Source organism: Pristis pectinata, chromosome 1 (genome assembly GCF_009764475.1).
Source record: "Pristis pectinata isolate sPriPec2 chromosome 1, sPriPec2.1.pri, whole genome shotgun sequence".
Taxonomy (NCBI): Eukaryota; Metazoa; Chordata; class Chondrichthyes; order Rhinopristiformes; family Pristidae; genus Pristis; species Pristis pectinata.
Window position 1 is genome coordinate 59866563 of NC_067405.1, and position 18700 is coordinate 59885262.

At 39.9% G+C, this 18700-nt stretch overlaps 1 protein-coding gene across 1 annotated transcript in view; it reads left to right on the forward strand.

Moving 5' to 3' along the window:
* Positions 1–18700, forward strand: part of kcnh3 (potassium voltage-gated channel, subfamily H (eag-related), member 3) — a 518086-nt gene that overhangs the window by 265020 nt on the left and 234366 nt on the right. The window contains exon 3 of the mRNA XM_052023088.1: positions 2857–2991. Within this exon, the coding sequence (XP_051879048.1) occupies positions 2857–2991 (135 nt within the window). The remainder of the gene's footprint in view (positions 1–2856; positions 2992–18700) is intronic.

Below are 18700 nucleotides of genomic sequence, written 5' to 3' on the forward strand. Positions count from 1 at the left end.
TTCTCTCCTTTTCATTTCTCTGAGGAATATCTTTGCTGTCTCCCTCCTTCCCTATGGTTTCCCGCTTTCATGTTGCAATAAAACAAAATGCCGCTTCGCAAAGGGACATTCCTTTGTTTGTCTTTCCAAGCACAGCAGCAATACAAAAAAAACTAAGAATGCAGGTTAAAAAGAGAAAAAAATGATGATCGTAGGATTGGTGCTTTCCCCTGCTTGTCACCAGCTATGTCGGAGTCCTGACTAGAGGTCATTAGTAAATAATAAAGAGTGCAGAATTCTTTATTCTACAGTGAAAAGTTTTTAGTTAAAATTGAGAGATTACAGTAACTTAAATGTACAGCTGACAGCAGGGTATGTTTCCTTTGTCTCTACTCTTCTATGTTACGAGCTGAACGCTGTATTATAATCACAACCATGTCACTTGTCAATGCACTGCATGAACTCTGGTAACTAGCCAGGTCACATTTCCTGACTGCCTCTTTGGAGGTCTTATTTTTAAAGTAAAACCCCATTTGGTATAAACAGCTGTAATTGCAACTTCCCCTTTGATGATTGAAACATAATAGGAAAGATGAAGTTAAAGTAGAAAATGATAGAGAGGCATCAATGGTATTGCTACTGTTCACATAGGAACAATTGGCAGGAGGTTGATAGCCAAAGAACAATTTAAGATAATTGAAATGGAAGAAAGTTGAGAATCATTTTTATGCAGCAAAACTTCATTGATCTGGAATGCAATACTTAAAATGATGTAGTGAGCAGATTCAACAATCATAACTTCCAAGATTGATTTGGAAAAAATAACTGAAAAGGAAAAATTTGTAGAGCTATGGGGGATAAAGTAAAGGAGTGGACTGATTGGATTGTTCAACTGAAAAAGCACAAAGCCAATAAAAGTAATTTTTAAAAAGAACCTGATGACGCTGGAGGAATTCAGCAGGCCAGGCAGCATCTGTGGAGAAAAGCAGACGGTCGATATTTCGGGTCGGGTCTTGACCCGAAACGTTGACTGCCTGCTTTTCTCCACGGATGCTGCCTGGCCTGCTGAGTTCCTCCAGCATCATGGTGTTTTTCATCTGGATTCCAGCATCTACAGTCCTTTGTTTCTCTTTAAAAAGAACCTCTTGTGGTGGTGTTCCTGTTTTGATGAACTTGTGTGAACTGAACAATGTAGCCATCACTTTCTCAGAGCATTAGCCATATTTTTGATTTCTGTCTGAAGATATGTTGGGAACTTCTGACCTGTTATCTGCTTCATCAGTCACTAACATAGTAATTCAAATTCTTTCACTTATATTTTCATGAGCAAGTCTGTATGTTTATCAGATTGTAGGATGAGGGTAAATATTTATTGTGTGTGTTTGTAAGTAGCTGTGCTTGGCTTTACCATTTCCTATTGATTTGAAAGCAATTAGTAAAATCCAGATGTGCTCAGTGTTCCAGTGGTAGAGAATGGCTTGGCACAGAGAGCACGTTGGTGATTCTGAGAATATTGGATGTAGGGTTGGTCTGGCCAATCACGAGCCTACCATCAAATGCACACTGCCTGAGTTTGCAACAAAGGTGGCATTCTGCAGAGTTGTGGAATCGTTATGGAACAGAAGTTGATGCCAGTTCTCTATAGAGCAATCTAGTCAGTCCATTTCCCCCACTCCATCCCTTTAAGTTTATTTCCCTCAAGTGCCGATCCCATTTCCTTTTGAATTTATTGATTATCTCCACCACCACCCTGCAGGCAGAGTCTTTCAAGTCACTACACTTGCTGCATAAAAAAAGATGCTTTCCTGTTGCATATAGCTGTAGAACAATGGGTGAAAAGTATCAATTAGCATTAAAGACTGTGATTGACAAATGCTGTGTCCAAGACATCAGGTCAGAATGGGTTATTTAATTGTTGAATTAGTGATCTCATTCACAATGTGCTCCTAGTTTTGTTGTTACTATTAACAAAGCACTTGAAAGCTCCAATTTATGTTGGTAAGGGAGGAAATGTAGTGTTTAATGTGACATAATTAGCTGCATGACTGAACCCTTAGCCTATTTGTTTCAATGCCTCTCTCTAATTCTTGAAACCTACATTGTTGACCAAGCTTTTGGTCAGCTGACCTTTTTTTAATGTATGTGACTGGGTGTCAAATATTACTTAAAAGTGAATTGAGATATTTGACTATATTAAAGTTATTATTTCCATGCAGGCTGATGTTGTTTGATGTCAAAGTCCTCTGAATCCACGATGACTGCAGACAATTAGATGTTTTGCATGACTTTTCATTATTTTAATAATTAGCTGCCAAACTAATCACTGGTGTGCTCTAATGGCATGTTATACTGGAGAACTCACATCTCAATAGAAGAGAAATGGTAAACAGTTCAACTACCAACCTCCTCAATCAAATGTGACCAGCCAGAATCATAAACGACACAACATCCATATAACCAGCGGTTGCTAGAGGGGGTCTCTAACTATAATTCTTCTTGCCATTTGGGTTTTCCTGCATTTGGTCAAATTTGCCAAACACACCACTGCTGAGGAAAGTGCAGAGGAAATGTGTGCTAACAGCATGTGTATGAGTAACTTAACTTGCTGAATGGTGTATATACAGAAACAGATCTTGAACATTGATCTTTGTGCACACATCAAATTATAAATGAGTTTATGATTTCACCCACACCTAGCACACAGTAAAAGCCTGTGCCTTGATTCATTGTGAAGGGAAGGTGAACTAGGGACTCCTTGCATACATTTTCTCATTGGTCTTATTAAAGTTATTAAATAGCTGTAGCTATTAAAGCCACAGGCTTACATGCCTAATTCTTCTATTAATTATACTAACATTAATTTTTTTGATTTTTCAGGTGCATCCTTTTGGTGTCTGCTAGATATTGTTCCAATTAAGAATGAAAAGGGAGAGGTTGTGCTCTTTCTGGCATCACATAAGGACATTACTGATAGCAAGAACAACTTGTCACCGGATAGTACACATGGTCCAGGTAAAGGATTTCTTTTCATAGAGGAACGCCTATTTGTCAATGGAATACTAAATGCTGAATATGAAAATACTTCACTGTCTCTGTCCAGTTTTAGTTTAAGTCGAGTTTTTTGTATGCACAGGTGCAATGAAAAACTTACTTGCAGCAGCTTCACAAGCACGTAGCATCATTTAGGCAGGATGCACAAAAAAAACGTAAATTAAACACAATTTATACAAGAAAGAACACAATTAGAACAAAAAAACAAAGTCCATTTTAGTGCAAAGTGGTCATAGTGTTGCTAAATGGTAGTGATTAGGGTTTTGCCAGTTGGTTCAAGAACTGAATGGTTGAAGAGTAGTAGCTGTTCTTGAACCTGGAGTTGTGGGACTTCAGGCTTCTGTAGATCCTGCCCAATGGTAGCTGTGAGAAGAAGGCATGGCCTGGATGGTGGAGATCGTTGATGATGGATGTTCCCTTCTTGAGGCAGTGCCTCCTGTAGATACTACTGATGTTGGGGAGAGATGTGCCTGTGATGTATTGGGCAGAGTCCACTACTCTCTGAACCTTTTGCATTCCTGCACATTCGAATTACCGTACCAGACCATGATGCAACCAGTCAGGATACTTTCAACAGTATGTCTATAGAAATTTGTTACTCGAGGAGCTTGAAGCTCTGAGTTGAATTATAACTTCAGAGTTTTAGAGGATGATGGTAGTTTCATCGATAACACAACCAGTTCAGGCACAGTAGTGTATCCTTGCCTTTTGCTTAGTACCTGTAAAAGCAGTAAAAGACAGGTCATGGTTTTCTGAAAGGTTAGTGAATAGCATCATTCTGACAAGCATTGGAATATATATCTGCATCCCTATCCCCCACAACCCTAGGGAATAGGCATCCTTCCTTTGAAAGGCAAGTTTTGAAAGGCTGATTTAAAAAATAGGTAAGAGTTGTTCTTTCATTTGAGCTACAAAAAGACAGCTGTGAAATAATTGACGAGAGACTTTGTAGATCAGAGAAATGTACTTGAGGATAAATCTTTATTGAAGTCTAGTGAAGATAAAGCAAACATTTTTAATATCAGGAAAACTGGGCAGACCACTGACCTGGTACTGCTATGTGCTTGATGCCCTTCTGTGACCTAACCTCTTTTTCTCCCTGCTGCGCCCTCTGTACTTGCAGAACAAGTTCCTTAGTCCTGGGAGGGAGTTTGCAACTGTACTGATAGTAAAGCCAGCAGCACTGCTGTGATTGTTGAATGAAATTTACAGTAGCTTCTGTCTTCCACATGTGCATAGTAAAAGGTGTAAATTTGGACATTGCTGTTGATGATATGCTGTTTCCATCCACACCAATGGAACCTGCTCAGAATTACTGATTTAAACACTGCGCCCTGAGTATTAATAAATATGTTTAGGCTTGTTCATTCGGGAGTAACTGAGAATTTGCACAATGTACTAAATTTTATAAGATTCAAGTCTCATTCATTCAGAAAAATATTTAAGATTTGGAATATTTAAAATAATATGTGGACATTTTATGATACCAAAATATATTTTGCTTTTTCCTTTGTCAGTACTGGTATTAAAAGTAAAAATTTCACATTTTCCCCACATTAAAATCTATTTGACAAATCTTTGCCACTCATGTGACCTATCTATCTCTTTGTAACCTCCTTATGTCCTCTTCATACTGTCCTATCGATCTTTGTATCATCGGCAAATTTAGTGATCATACCTTCAGTGCCTTCATCCAGGTTGAAGCTGCAGTACTGATCTCTCTGGCACACCAAACAAATGTGAGGTGATTCATTTTGGAAGTGCTAATGAGGCTAGGACATACACGATGAACGGTAGGCTTTTGGGGAGTATTGAGGAACAAAGGAACCTCAGAGTACAAGTCCATAGGCGGCAACTCAGGTAAACAATGTGGTTAGGAAGGAATATGGGATACTGGCCCTCATTAGTCAGGGCGTTGAATACAGAAAAAGGAAGGTAATTCTCCAACTTTACAAAACCTTGGACAGACCTCAGATGGAGTACTGCATGCAGTTCTGACTATTAAGGTATAGGAAGGATATGATAATGCTGAGAAGGGTGCAGAGTAGATTCACCAGGATGTTGTCTGGGATGGAGCAGTTCAGTTATGAGGAGAGACCGGAGAAGCTAGGTCTTTTGAACCTCAAGCAGAGGAGGTGAAGGGGGAACATAATTGAGTATATCAAATTATGAGGGGTATTGATATGGTAGACTGCAGGAAACTTTTCCCCATATCAGAAGTAGTTAAAAATGGAGGATAGAGGTTTAGGGTAAGGGGGAAGAGGGTCAAAGGGAATATGAGAAGGATCTTCTTCACCCAGAGAGTTGTAGGTACCTGGAATACACCGGCTGAGACAGTGGTCTGGGTCGCTGACAGCATTTAAGAAATGTCCAGATGAACACTTAAATCACTTAGGCAGAGAGGTCTGTGGATCAAGTGCTGGGTGATGGGATTAATATGGAAGGGTCCCACTGGTTGGCGAGGATGTGTTGAACCAAATGGCCTGTTTCCATGCTGTATGATTCACTCATTGCATTTTGCCAACCAGAAAAAGGCCATCTTGCAACTGGGTCTCTGTGAAAGCAATAATATGCTAGTTGTATGTGCTGATCAACACTTTAAGTTCATGTGCCTTACTAGTTAGGAGTTACAATTTTCCAATCTAGTGGAACCTTTCCAAAATTTAAGAATTTTAGAAAATTAAAACAAACACATCAACTCTCTCATCAGCCACCTCTTAAGTTCCTAAGATGAAGTTCATCCAATCCCAAAGACACGTTAGCTTGCAACCTCAGCAATTTGCTCAAAACCACTGCTCCAGTGATATTTTCCTCACTTCCTCCCTCCCTTCCAATTCCTGATTATTAGCTGTTTCTGGGATGTTGCTTGTATCCTCTAAAGTTAAGAATAATGGAAAATTACTTCTTAATTTATCTGCATCTCCTTGTTTTTCATTAATAATTCCCCAGATACTTTGACAGGACTAACATGTACTTTGTTAGCTCTTTTTAACTATCTATTGAACCCTCTCACCATCTGTTTATTTCTGATGAGCTTTACCTTGTACTCTAATACTTAATTTCTTTTTAATCTTTGCACACTGTCCAATCTTCTCCCCTTCTACTTGTATGCTTTTTCTTTAAGTGTCTTTCTGTATGTGTTCCCCTTGGATTTTTTTTTCTCCGAGGAATGTATCTACTCTGTGATTCTGAAGGATCCCTTCTATGTCTGTGACTGCATCTCGACTGATTCCCATCCCTCCCCTACCATTTTTCCTACTGAAAACTAACTTGTTTTTCTCTCTTTCCCAGTTTCAGCAAAGGGTCCCAGACCTGAAGTATTAATTGTTTTGCTTTCCACAAATGCTGTGGCCTGTGTGTTTCTAATGTTTTCTGTGTTTAATGCATCTCCACTGACTGATCCCTTAACCTCATTTGCCAGTTCACTTTAGCTAGCTCTGCTTTCATTGCCCTCTTCGGTTCCCTTATTTAAGTTCAAAATACTAGTCTTGGGCCCATTCTTCTCTTCCCCACACTGTGTAAAGTTATAATTGCTGCTACCTTGAGATGCCCTCACAATGAGGTCATTCATTAATCCTGTCCCATTGTAGAACATTACTTCTAGCATAGCTTGCTCTCCAGAAAGTGCATTTCTAAGAAGCTATCCCGAGTACACTTTACAAACTCCACACCTAGATTACCTTTGTCTGTCCAATTATTCTGGTGTGTATATAGATTAAGATCCCCCGTGATTATTGCCATACCTTTCTGACAAGCTCCCGTTACTTCTTCCTTGTGTTCTACCATATGGCTACTATTAGGGAACCTGTACACTGTTCTCACAATTGACTTCTTGCCTTGGTTATTTTTCATCTCCACCCAAACCGCTTCTGCATCCTGATTTCCTAAAATTAGGCCGTCCCTCTCCTTTGCATTAAATGAACAGAACTACTCTTCCACATTTACCAAGCTTCCTATCCTTCCTAAATGCCATGCACCCTTCAATATTCCAATCCAATCAATGTCAATCTGCTGCCATGTTTCTGTAATGGCTATTGGATCATACTTATTCAATTTTATTTGGCCCTCAGTTCGCCTGTTTAGTGATGTGTAACTTTAATTTTGTTCTTTTATTTTTGTAACTTTTACCTCATCCACTGATGCCTGTGGATTGTGATTCTCCCAGATAAGTATTTCCAAATGCAATGGATTTTAAAAATAGAAACTTGTTTTCAAAATGTTTTATGATATTTCAGATTCTACTTTAATTATGTGTCCATCAGAAGATCTATATCTTTACCCAGGAGCTTGAAGCTGCTCATCCTTTGCACTGCTGACCCCTCACTGAGGACTGGTGTGTGTTCTCCTGACTTCCCCTTTCTGAAGTCTATGATCAATTCCTTGGTCTTGCTGACATTGAGTGCGAGGTTGTTGTTGCGACACCACTCAACCAGCTGATCTATCTCACTCCTGTATGCCACCTCATTGCCATCTGAGATTCTGCCAACGACAGTGGTGTCATCAGCAAATTTATAGATGGCATTTGAGCTGTGCCTAGCCACACAGTCGTGAGTGTAGAGAGAGTAGAGCAGTGGGGTAAGCACGCGTCCTTGAGGTGTGCCTGTGTTGATTGTCAGTGAGGAGAAGACGTTATCACTGATCCACACTGACTGTGGTCTCCCGATAAGGAAGTCAAGGATCCAGTTGCAGAGGGAGGTACAGAGGCCCAGGTTTTGAAGCTTGTTGATTATTACTGAGGGGATGACGGTGTTGAACGCAGAGCTGTAATTGATAAGCAGCAGCTTGACATACGTATTGCTGTTGTCTAGGTGCTCCAAAGCCAAGTGGAGAGCCAGCGAGTCCAATGTAGACCTGTTGTGGTGGTAAGCAGATTGCAGCGGGTCCAGGTCCTTTTTCAGTGAGGAGTTAATTCTAGCCATGACCAACCTCTCGAAGCACTTCATCACAGTAGATGCGAGTGCTACTGTGAGGTAGCTCACCCTGCTCTTCTTGGGCACCAGTCTAATTGATGCCCTTTTGAAGCAGGTCGGAACCTCCGACTGCAGCAGTGAGAGGTTGTTTGTTGCAACTAACTTTATTAACCTATATGTTGGCTTGTAAGATGTCCTTGAACATTCCAGCCAGTTGGTTGGCACAACTTCTCAGTGACCTGCCAGGTACACCAGAAAGTGCATTCACCCTCTTTAAGGACGTCGAGACAGAGACCACAGGGTCGCCGGATGATGTGGGGATTCGCACAGGTGAAGTGTTACTCTCCCTTTCAAAGTGTGCATAAAAGGCATTGAACTCATCGGGGAGTGAAGCATCATTGCCATTTATGCTGTTAGGTTTTGCCTTATAGGAAGTAATGGCATGCAAATCGTGCCACAGTCTCCATCTTCACACAGAATTGCCTTTTCACTCTCACAATGGCATTCCATAGGTCGTACCTGGACTTCTTGTAGGGTTCTTGACCGTCAATCTTGAACGCCTGTGCTTTTAAAAAAAAATGCTTTTTTCTTTGTGGTTTGTCATCTAGAACAATTCTTTAATATGATTGGTTGGTCAGCTTGATTGCATATCTTGAAATGATGCTGAATGGTAACAGGCTTCAGAAAGGAGAATGCTCTTGTCCATGTGATTGGAGGATCTTTGTGAGCATCTTCCTTGTAAATCAACAGCAAGCACTATTTCTTTGTACTGTCTGGTGCAGCAGTTCTCTGATTTTCTTATCTCACCTTAAGATGAGCAATTCACTCTCTTTTCTCCCACCTTAACTGGTGCTTTATAGATTTAAGAAAGGAACTGATTCAAAAATCATTTTAACAATTTTAACCAGATTTCATAGAAGATAACAGAAATATTGATTGTGCCTTCTCTTCAGAAAATAGAACTTTAATATTGCAATAGTTGCAATTTACGTTTTGCATTGTCTGCGGCCTGACTTATGAATGATGTTTTGATGATTTAGTTTATCTAAGACATCAGTTTTAAAGATAATGAAATAAAAATAGAAAATGCTGGAAACAGAAAGAGAAAAGAGAAACAGAATTAATATTTCAGGTCAGAGACTCTTCATCAAAACAGATGTCAGCAGCATTTTGAAATATTCTCCATTTGACTGAAGGAGTGCAGTTCCAGCACTAGTCAAGAAGCTCAACACCTTCAGGACAAAATAGCCCACTTGATTGGTATCCCATTCACCACCCTAAATATTTATGTTACACAATCAGTACATAGAGGCACTGATGCCTTCCAAAACAAAATGCACTCCAATTACTTGCCTGAGCTATTTTGATAGTAAGATAAGATTTCTTTATTAGTCACATGTACATCAAAACACACAGTGAAATGCACACAGTAAAATGTTCTGGGAGCAGCCCGTAAGTGTCACCATGCTTCCGGCACCAAGATAGCATGCCAACAACTCCTAACCCGTACGTTTTTGGAATGTGGGAGGAAACCGGAGCACCCGGAAGAAACCCATGCAGTCACGGGGAAAACATACAAATTCCTTACAGACAGCGGCCAGAATTGAACCTGGGTCGCTGGCACTGTAATAGCGTTATGCTAACCACTAAGCTACTGTGCCGCCCCACAATCCCACAATCTTAACCATCAAGAAGAACAAAGACTGCTGGTAATGGGAACACCACAAACGTTGTTTCCCTCTAAGTTGAACACCATTCTGCCTTGGAAGTATATCACTGTCCCTTCATCGTACTGCATCTAGATCCTGGAACATTCTGCCCAATAGCATTGTGGGAGTACTTTAATCAGAAGGACTACAGGAGTTAAAGAAGTGGCCCACCACCACATTCACAAGCGTAATTAGGGATGGGTAATAAATGCTGGCTTGTCAGAGATGCCACATCCTGAAAAAGGAATTTTTAAAGTATAGAATCACATCAAGAGAATGGCAGAGAATGAGACCATTCAACCTGACTGCTCCAGTGTTTGTTGTGGAGCAGAAGAATCATTCATATGAGTCTGTACCTAGATCAACGAGAGAAGTACTTGTCTTTCACCAGCAGCAGGGACAAGGGTCCCATCACCCTACAGGTCCGCACACTCCCCCAATCATACAAAGCATAGTATTAATATGTACATTTTGGAGATGAGTTACAGCAACCCCATCAATGCACAGAGGTTCAGTAATTATGTTGTAAGCAATCCAAAGCAAGGATGTACATTATCAGCTACTTTTGATTTTCATGTGCCTTGAAGACCCTTACCTCTGGTCAGTATCTGATCATAACAAAACACCCCAGTCACTGCTTAATTATTCACTATATTCACCAGATCATTTGTACTCAACAGGTCTGTTATCAGTCGCCACATTTTTCCTGGTGATCACCTGTGCTCTACAAACCTGTCACCCTCCCTGCATTCCTGCAGAAGATAATTGTTTTGGGTACAAGCTGGTGGCTCCTTTTATCTCTATTCCACTCTGGGCTATTTTGCAGCCTGCTTATCTGAAAATGACAGATCACTTGAGTCTTTCCTGCACATCTCCATCTGCATTACCCTGCTGGACATGGTCTTGTGCTGGCCAAGGCTCCTATTTGCCATAGAGTTGCTATAAGTTCTACTATAATTATGTGATTCTGGTGGAGAAATTTTCTTAAAGAGAACATTCCAATAGGTTGTCTATTCTTTATTTGTACTACTGACCCTTTTGGTTCAGCTGCACAAATCAAGCCTAACTCTTCTGGGGCAGAAATATACGATTATCTTACCATATGATTTTACATTATGATATAGAAGTTAACTCTGCATGCCACTTCCCTGTGTCTGCATGTCCCACTGCATGTTTAAATAGCACATAGATTATCTATAACTCTTCTGCAGCTTTCTTTCAAATGTTCCATTTGTGAAACACTTTACATTACTCCCTGTATGAACCTCTTACAGGAGGTTCACAGCATGTAGCCGTCACCCAGCTGCACTTGGTCTTCCTCACAAACCTTGTCTGCACACATTCACACCTGGCAGGTGTTATTGGAGGGAGTCCAGCCCAGTTTTCCCCTTCTTACCCTGACACTGCAAAGATCAGTTATGGTTTCCTTTTGCTACTCCAGGTGAGATCACCCAACTCAGCAATGGCAAGCGATTGAACAGGGGTTCTAATTTGTACTGCTCAGCCAATTATTGGTGATGTTTTTGAATCACTGGGGAATGGAGCACTTTATTTTTGAATGAATATATTTGTTCACAGAGGAAAAATACTTGGGTGGATAACAAAATAGGGAAAGTAAAGCCATTTCCTTGTCAAGACCGCTGGAGCAGCTGTTTGTTGGCTGCAGCACACCAAGGCCAGTGACCTGTCACTATAACCCTAACATTTACATTTCAGGAAATCCTATTCGTGGCTTTGCCTTTATTGAAAAAAGAACATGAAACCCATCTACTTGAGAGTAAATAAAAGTAGGCAAGGGTCTGAAACATTCTCAGTTTTGGTCTGTTGAGGTTTGTCTGATATCAGGGGAATATTTGGTCAGATCTCAATCCTGTTAAAATCATCATAACATTTCTGATGATATATGTCTTGATGGAAACAGGTTAAGGGACACAGTCTGACAGTGTTTAGTGTTTTTGAATGATACATCTTTATCATTGGCTGTACCTCTCATGCTTTTTGTTAAAGAAATGGCAATTTTCTGCACCTGGCAGTAGTGTACATTCTCTGTTCTTCAATATATTTGCAAGAAGTATTTATCCATCATACTTTGCTTCTTTTGCCTGATGTATACATGCCTAATTTCTGCCATTTCTTTTCTACAAACTACGGTAATCAAAGAAGATAACTGTCGGTATTCCTGAGGATGTTGTCGTGTTTCACAAATGATAGCTCAAACTTCCACTGTTCCTGTACAGAGACAACGTTGATCTGTGATTGTCATCACAGTATAATTACTAAAAACCATTAGTTCTACCATATTGGCCTGCATTTTTCTAACCTGCTAGAAAACATGGAAGAGATGGCACCGGAGCATGGCGACACGTTGCAAGCTACTCTCTACAGATCTACTCATTACCTTTACTATAATCGTTCTCTGTACTAACTCAATGTAACTGCACTGTGTAATGAATTGACCTGTATGATTGGTTTGCAAGACAAGTTTTTCACTGTACGTCGATACAAGTGACAATAATAAACCAATACCAATACAGTCCAATTAATAGAGGTGCAAGCTTTGCACTGTCCTGACCCCTGTAGACCTTCCAATGTCAGCTTTATTACTGTCTTTCTTGTGATATTTCCTTTGACCTGACTGATTATAAACTGTTGTTTTATATCGATTTAATTCCATGTTTCTTGGTGTAAACATTTTCTGGTCTTTGAAATTTTGAATCCCTATTGGTCACTAGGAATGTAATAGTAGCATTTGTTACGTGGAGGAAGGTTAAGGCATTTATGAGATAACACTGCAGATGATATATTCTCAGCATTACCATGAAATTAGTATGCACCTGCCCAAATATTGTTGTGCATAGTCAATATCCACTGGCACTTCTGCTGACAATCACGTCAGGGAATTTATAACATAATGACACTATCATTTCTCAGAAAACTTGGAAGGGTGAATTTTGCAGAAAAGCTCATCTACAGTTTCAAGCTTGTGCATGTGGCACTCGGCAGAAAGTTACAGAAATGCAGAGATGGCAAGTAATGAAAGATCCCACTCTGTAAGCTGCAAGTCAAGAGTCTATTGCAGGCAAATAATTGGCCTCCAAGTAATACTTTCCCATCTAGCGCAGCTGCAGTCAGAATACTGCAGGAAAGAAGTAAACAAATATGCACTGTCAGCCTTAACTCACAATTAAGAAGCAAGAGAAAGTTGACTATAGTTATGTAACTTCCTTCAAAACCTGAGCCAGCCATTGTTCCAGCAGGTGTTTGTGCAAGTGGCTCTGTTCTTTGTGAGCCTTCTCCCATTGTATCTCATATGCACGCATTTAGCCACCTTCCCTGAAAGATCTATGCCCCTTGTCTCAACGTAATAGGATTATCACTGCTTCGAGTAAAGCCAAATCTCTTGAATTCATTTCTGATTTTATAAGTGACTATCCTATATACATATTTATGGTTTCTAGTTTTGAATTCTCTTGCATGTTCTAGTTATTCTTAAGTAATCAGTTTCACACTGATTCTGTGCTTAGCAAGCCATGTATATTAACTCATCATTATAAACTAAATGGCCTTTCTTGATGGTTAATTAAGCAGAAAGATACAATATAAGGTAAAAAGCCAGTGATTTCAGATGGTAGCAAAACTACAACATTGAAGCTCAATTAGTTTGAACACTTAATCATATCCCTAAAAACAACATTGAACTTCTCATTAAATGTATGTGATCTTAATGTGAAACATATTTCTGTTTCTTTTCTTGCTGCCATGACAGACCCTGACAACAGAACAAGCAGCAGAAGTAACATTACCATGTTTATCAAAGAATAATTAATTGCTATACTGCTGTCAGCATCCATTTTATTGCTTTTTAGGGTTTGATATATATGGCAAGACATTGGTGAATGCATAAATGCATAAATTTCCCTTCTGTACTGCATTAACACTTGTCAGTATATGGTTTGAAAAATCAAATTAATAGAGTCATGGAGTTATACAGCACGGAAACAGGTCCTTTGGCCCAAATCATCTGTGCTGACCAAGCTGGCTACTTGAGCTCGTCCATATTCCCCTAAACCTTAATAATTATTAGAGTATCAACTTAAGTATTTTCGTACAATCATGCTAGCCAGTAGGTTAAGAGAAGGAGTCAAGTCTGCTATATGTGTGGATATGTTTCTCCACCTCATTCCCACCCTGGTCTCTGTCTTTGTTCTCCTACGCTGTTTCATTGAAGCTCAATGTATGTTCAAGGAACAAAACCTCAAAGCCTTCAGGATTCTCAGCATGAAGTATTACACAAGTGTGTTTCAAACAGTACAATTTGGGACTGAATTCAACAATAAAAATACAAAAAAAGCAGCAGATGCTGGAAATGTGAAATAAAAACAAAGTGCAGGAAATATTGTGCAGGTCAGGCAGTATCTGTGGGGAGAGTTCTCACTTGACACCCGTATGCAACACCTCCAGATACACATTTCATTTCTCACTAATCTTTACCACCCTCTTTCAACCAGCATGATCATCACTTCTGACATTCAATCTCTCCTGGTCTCCAACCTCTCAGACCTTTTCTTGTTTGTCTTTGTCCTGCTCCCATTTTCTAACTCAAAGTCAAAGTTGAGTTCATTGTCATATACATAAGTACATGTAGGCACAGATACAATGGAAAAACTTACTTGCAGCAGCATCATAGGCACATGGCGTGATATGAGCAGCATTCACAAGATAAACATAAATTATATACAATTTTTACAAGAAAGAACACAATTAGAACAAGTAAAAACAAAGTCCATTTTAGTGCAAAGTGATCAGAGTGGTCATAGTGTCACTAAACTGTAGTGATTAGAGTTGTTCAGGTTGGTTCAAGAACCGAATGGTTGAAGGGATGTAGCTGTTCTTGAACCTGGTCATGTGGGACTTCAGGCTTCTGTACCTCCTGCCTGATGGTAGCTGCGAGAAGATGGCATGGCCTGGATAGTGGGGATCTTTGACGATGGATGGTGCCTTCTTGAGGCAGCACCTCCTGGAGATACTACCAGTGGTGGGGAGGGATGTGCCCTGAATGTATTGGGCTGAGTCCGCTACTCACTGCAGCTTCTTATATTCCTGCACATTCGAATTGTTGTATCAAACCATGATGCAGTCAGTCAGGATACTTTCAACAGTATAACAGTAGAAGTTTGTTAGAGTGTTCGGTGATAAACTGAACCTCCAAAGAAAGTAAAGACGCTGGCACGCCTTCCTTATGATTGCATCTAAGTGCTGGGCCCAGAACAGGTCATCTGATATGTTAACATACAGGAATTTAAAGCTGCTGACTCTCTCTACCACCAATCCTCCAATGTAGACTGGCACATGTTCGCCCTCCTTCCCCTTCCTGAAGTCAACAATCAACTCTTTAGTTTTACTGACATTGAGCAAGAGGTTGTTGTTGCGGCACCACTCAACTAGGTCTCCTATTTCGCTCCTGTACGCTGATTCATCACCACCTGTGAATCCTCCAACAATGGTAATGTTGTCGGCAAATTTGTATATGGCATTGGAGCTGTGCTTAGCAAGACAGTCATGTGCATCGAAAGTTGAGCAGAACTTTCCCAGTTCTGCTGAAAGACATTGACCTGAAATGTAAACTCTGTTTTATCCCTCTACAAATGCTGCCTGACCTCTTGCAAGTTTCCAACAATTTCTGTATGTATAAAGCCTATTTGTGGGTAAAGAAAATCGACAAAAGGCCAGAAAATTGCATGGAAAGCACAGACCTTTATACCCAATTCCCATTATATGTTCCCATCACATAGAGCTCAATGCCAGGAGAAATAGTTTAAAAGAAAACTCCTGATAGCATTGTAATGCCCACGATTATCTTTTTTTCTTGCTTAGCTAAGCAGTATATTTTACAACATCCTTGTAATTGCAAAGTAAAACGTTGCTGGCTCACTTTTTTATTTGGGTTAACAAACATTGGCACAAGTAAAATATGATCTAGAAAAATATGAATATATAAACTCAAGATGGAAAGTTGCTGATTTGTAAAGTGCAGTCCAAAGGGACATGCAAGGATATCCAAGTGATAACTGCTACTATCCAAGCTTTACATTAAAATTTAGATTTGTGCACAAGGGAAGTGGCCAATATCCAACCCAGAGGACAATAATTAGTTGAGTAATGTCTGTAAAATGAGTTCATTAGGAAGTTATCATTAAGAGAGCCACAGATGTACAACCCCAAAGAGTCATAATGGCAGAGATGCAACCCATTTAGCCTATGAAGTTCATGCTGGCTCTCTGTAGGACAATCCAGTTAGGCTCATTCCCCTGCTCTATTCCTCTAAGCTTGCAAATTTACTTCCCTCAAGTGTCCATCCAATTTCCTTTGCATCCACCATTAGAGGTGAAAATGGGTCGGTACGGTGGACCAGTAAGAAAATGGCCAAAGATATACAATCATACCAGTCTGAAATTTTACAACTGCACAGTTAAGGAACTTAAATTCCTTTAATCCTTGTCCACCACCAATGTAAGCAATGAACTCCATGCCTTGACCTCTCATTGCATAAGAAGGCTCTTTCTCACATTCTCCCTTTCTCTTATGCCCCAAACCCAAAATCTGTGTTCTCTAATCCTTGCATGAAGAGCTAATGAGAACACCTTTTTTTGCCCAGCTTTACTAATCTGTCATGATCCCGTACATTTATATCAAATCAACCCTCAGCTTCCTTTTCACTGAAAAGTATAGTCCCAGCTTTTCTGACCTAACCTTGCACCTAATATCCTTTGTCCTTTGCATCCTCTCGAGGACCTTCACATCTTTCTGAAGTGTGGTGACCAGAACTGGATGCAGTGGTCTTGATGTCACTTAACCAGAGCTTCAAAAAGATTCAGCATAAATTCTGCTTTTGAAGTCAATACGTTTTTTTAATGAAAATCAAGACCCTGTATGCTTTGCTGTCTACTCTCACTTTATTTCCTCAAACTTCAGATGTCTATGCAAATGAACTGGCAGGTTCCTCTGTTCCTAAACACTTATTGAAGATCTGCCAGTTTGTCTATTTCTGCCAAAATGCATCACCTCACACTTTCTGTTTTAAGTTCCATATGCCATTTGGCTGCCCAGTCAGCTAGCCCATCTATGCCCTTTTGTACTTAACTGATGTGATTCTTACTGCTGCCACAGCATTAAGTCCTTTGTCAAATGCTTCCTTGAAATCCACATTGATAACATCCACTGCATTCCTTCATCAATCATCTCTGTTACTTCATCAAAAAGTTCAGTTAGTTTGATCAAATATAATCTATTTTAAAAATAAATTATGTTCTCCTTTATTAACTTGTTTCAAATCTTTACCCACCATAGATGCTAAAATTATTGGCCGTTAGTTACGAGTAGTCGTAGAATCATTGAATAGTACAGTGCAGAAGTGAGCCCATTGTCCCATCATATCCATGCCTACCTCTTTGCTCATCTACACCAATCCCATTTGCCTACATTAGGTCCATCATATCCATGTTTGAACATTTTCAAATCCTCTGTCACCTGCCCCATATCTAGGCCATATAGGAACATTATAACAAGCCCTTCCACTATCTTAACCCCCATTTCCCTTAGCAACAGAGTTTACATTTCAGGTCAATGGCCTTTCAGCAGAACTGGGAGGAGTTAAAAAATGGCAGCAGTACGAAGGCAAACAAAAAGAGAAGGTCTGATGGGATGGAGACCAGGAGAAATTGAATGACAGAAGTGGTGATCATGGTCCATCCCAAGCATAACCAGAAGACACAAAAGACTGCACCAGTTGCTGGAATCTGGTGCAAAAAACCTGCTGGAGGAGCTCAGTGGGTCAAGCAGCTGGGCCTCCTGAGCTTCTCCAGCAGTCTGTTCTTTTTTGCTCCAAGCATAACCAGCACTTTCTGCTTATCAATTCCTTCCCTACTCTTTGCCTTGTCCATCTCCAGTTCGAATGATATTTTGACATCATCTTGTTCATTGACAAACACCAATACAAAGTACTCATTCACAATTCTACCTTTACCCTCACTTCTAAACATGTACCAATTTTGTTCTTGGTAGATCCCACCCTGCCTCTTACAACTCACCTTGTACATGGCAGTTGAAAATTTTTTTTGATGTTAATTACCATTCTATCCCTCTCAGCCAGTTTTATTTTCTTCACTTCCTCTCTCAACTTTTTGTATTTCGCCTGGTTCTCAATTGAAAATTTACCTGATATGCAAAACACATCCTTTTTCTTTGTTTTGTCATATTCTCAATCTCCTTATTATCCAAGGAGCCCTGCGTTTAGTGTCTTTGCCCTTCATTCTTTTGGGAATGTACTAAGCCTGTTCCTGACACATGTCAAAGGTCGCAGTGATTCCTGTCAATCTGTTCCATTTTATCTTGGTTAGACCCTAGGTCATTCCATTGATGTTTGCTTTCTTCCGATAGATAGGGTTTGTTTCAGATTTGTTTTATATTCTTCTCCATTACTAATCTAAAACCTACAATATAACAATTACTTTTACCAAAATGGACTCCCACTGATACTTTACCTAAAAGGCTCACTTCTCTCTTGAACATCAGATCCAACAATGCCTTCTTCCTAGTTGGGCCAATAACATACTGGCCCCAATGGAAGACACCTCTGTGATAACTTCAGCTATATCTCATTTGATCTAGTGAACATTTGGCACCTGAAGTAGTATCTTCATGACTGGAGAGTTTGCAGATAAATTCAGTTTCTCTGAAAGTCTGTCAAACCAAGCCTGCTCTCCCTTTCCCATCACAATCCACACTTTCCACCCTGTCTACCATCTCCCAGAATTATAATTGTCCCTAGATGATGTTGAATGTGAACATGTAGTCTGTTATTTCTGAAAGGAAAAATATAATTAGTTTGCAAGAACTATTCGCTCTTCCCAGTTTCAACCAGTAACTATCAGTAATTTTAATGGTACTCACAGCATGCATGAGTGTGCTCTTAACGGCATAATTTACATCACAGCAGTAAGTTGAGTGCAAGACAAAATGTCTGTGTTGTTGTCACTAATGCGTCTTGTGTAA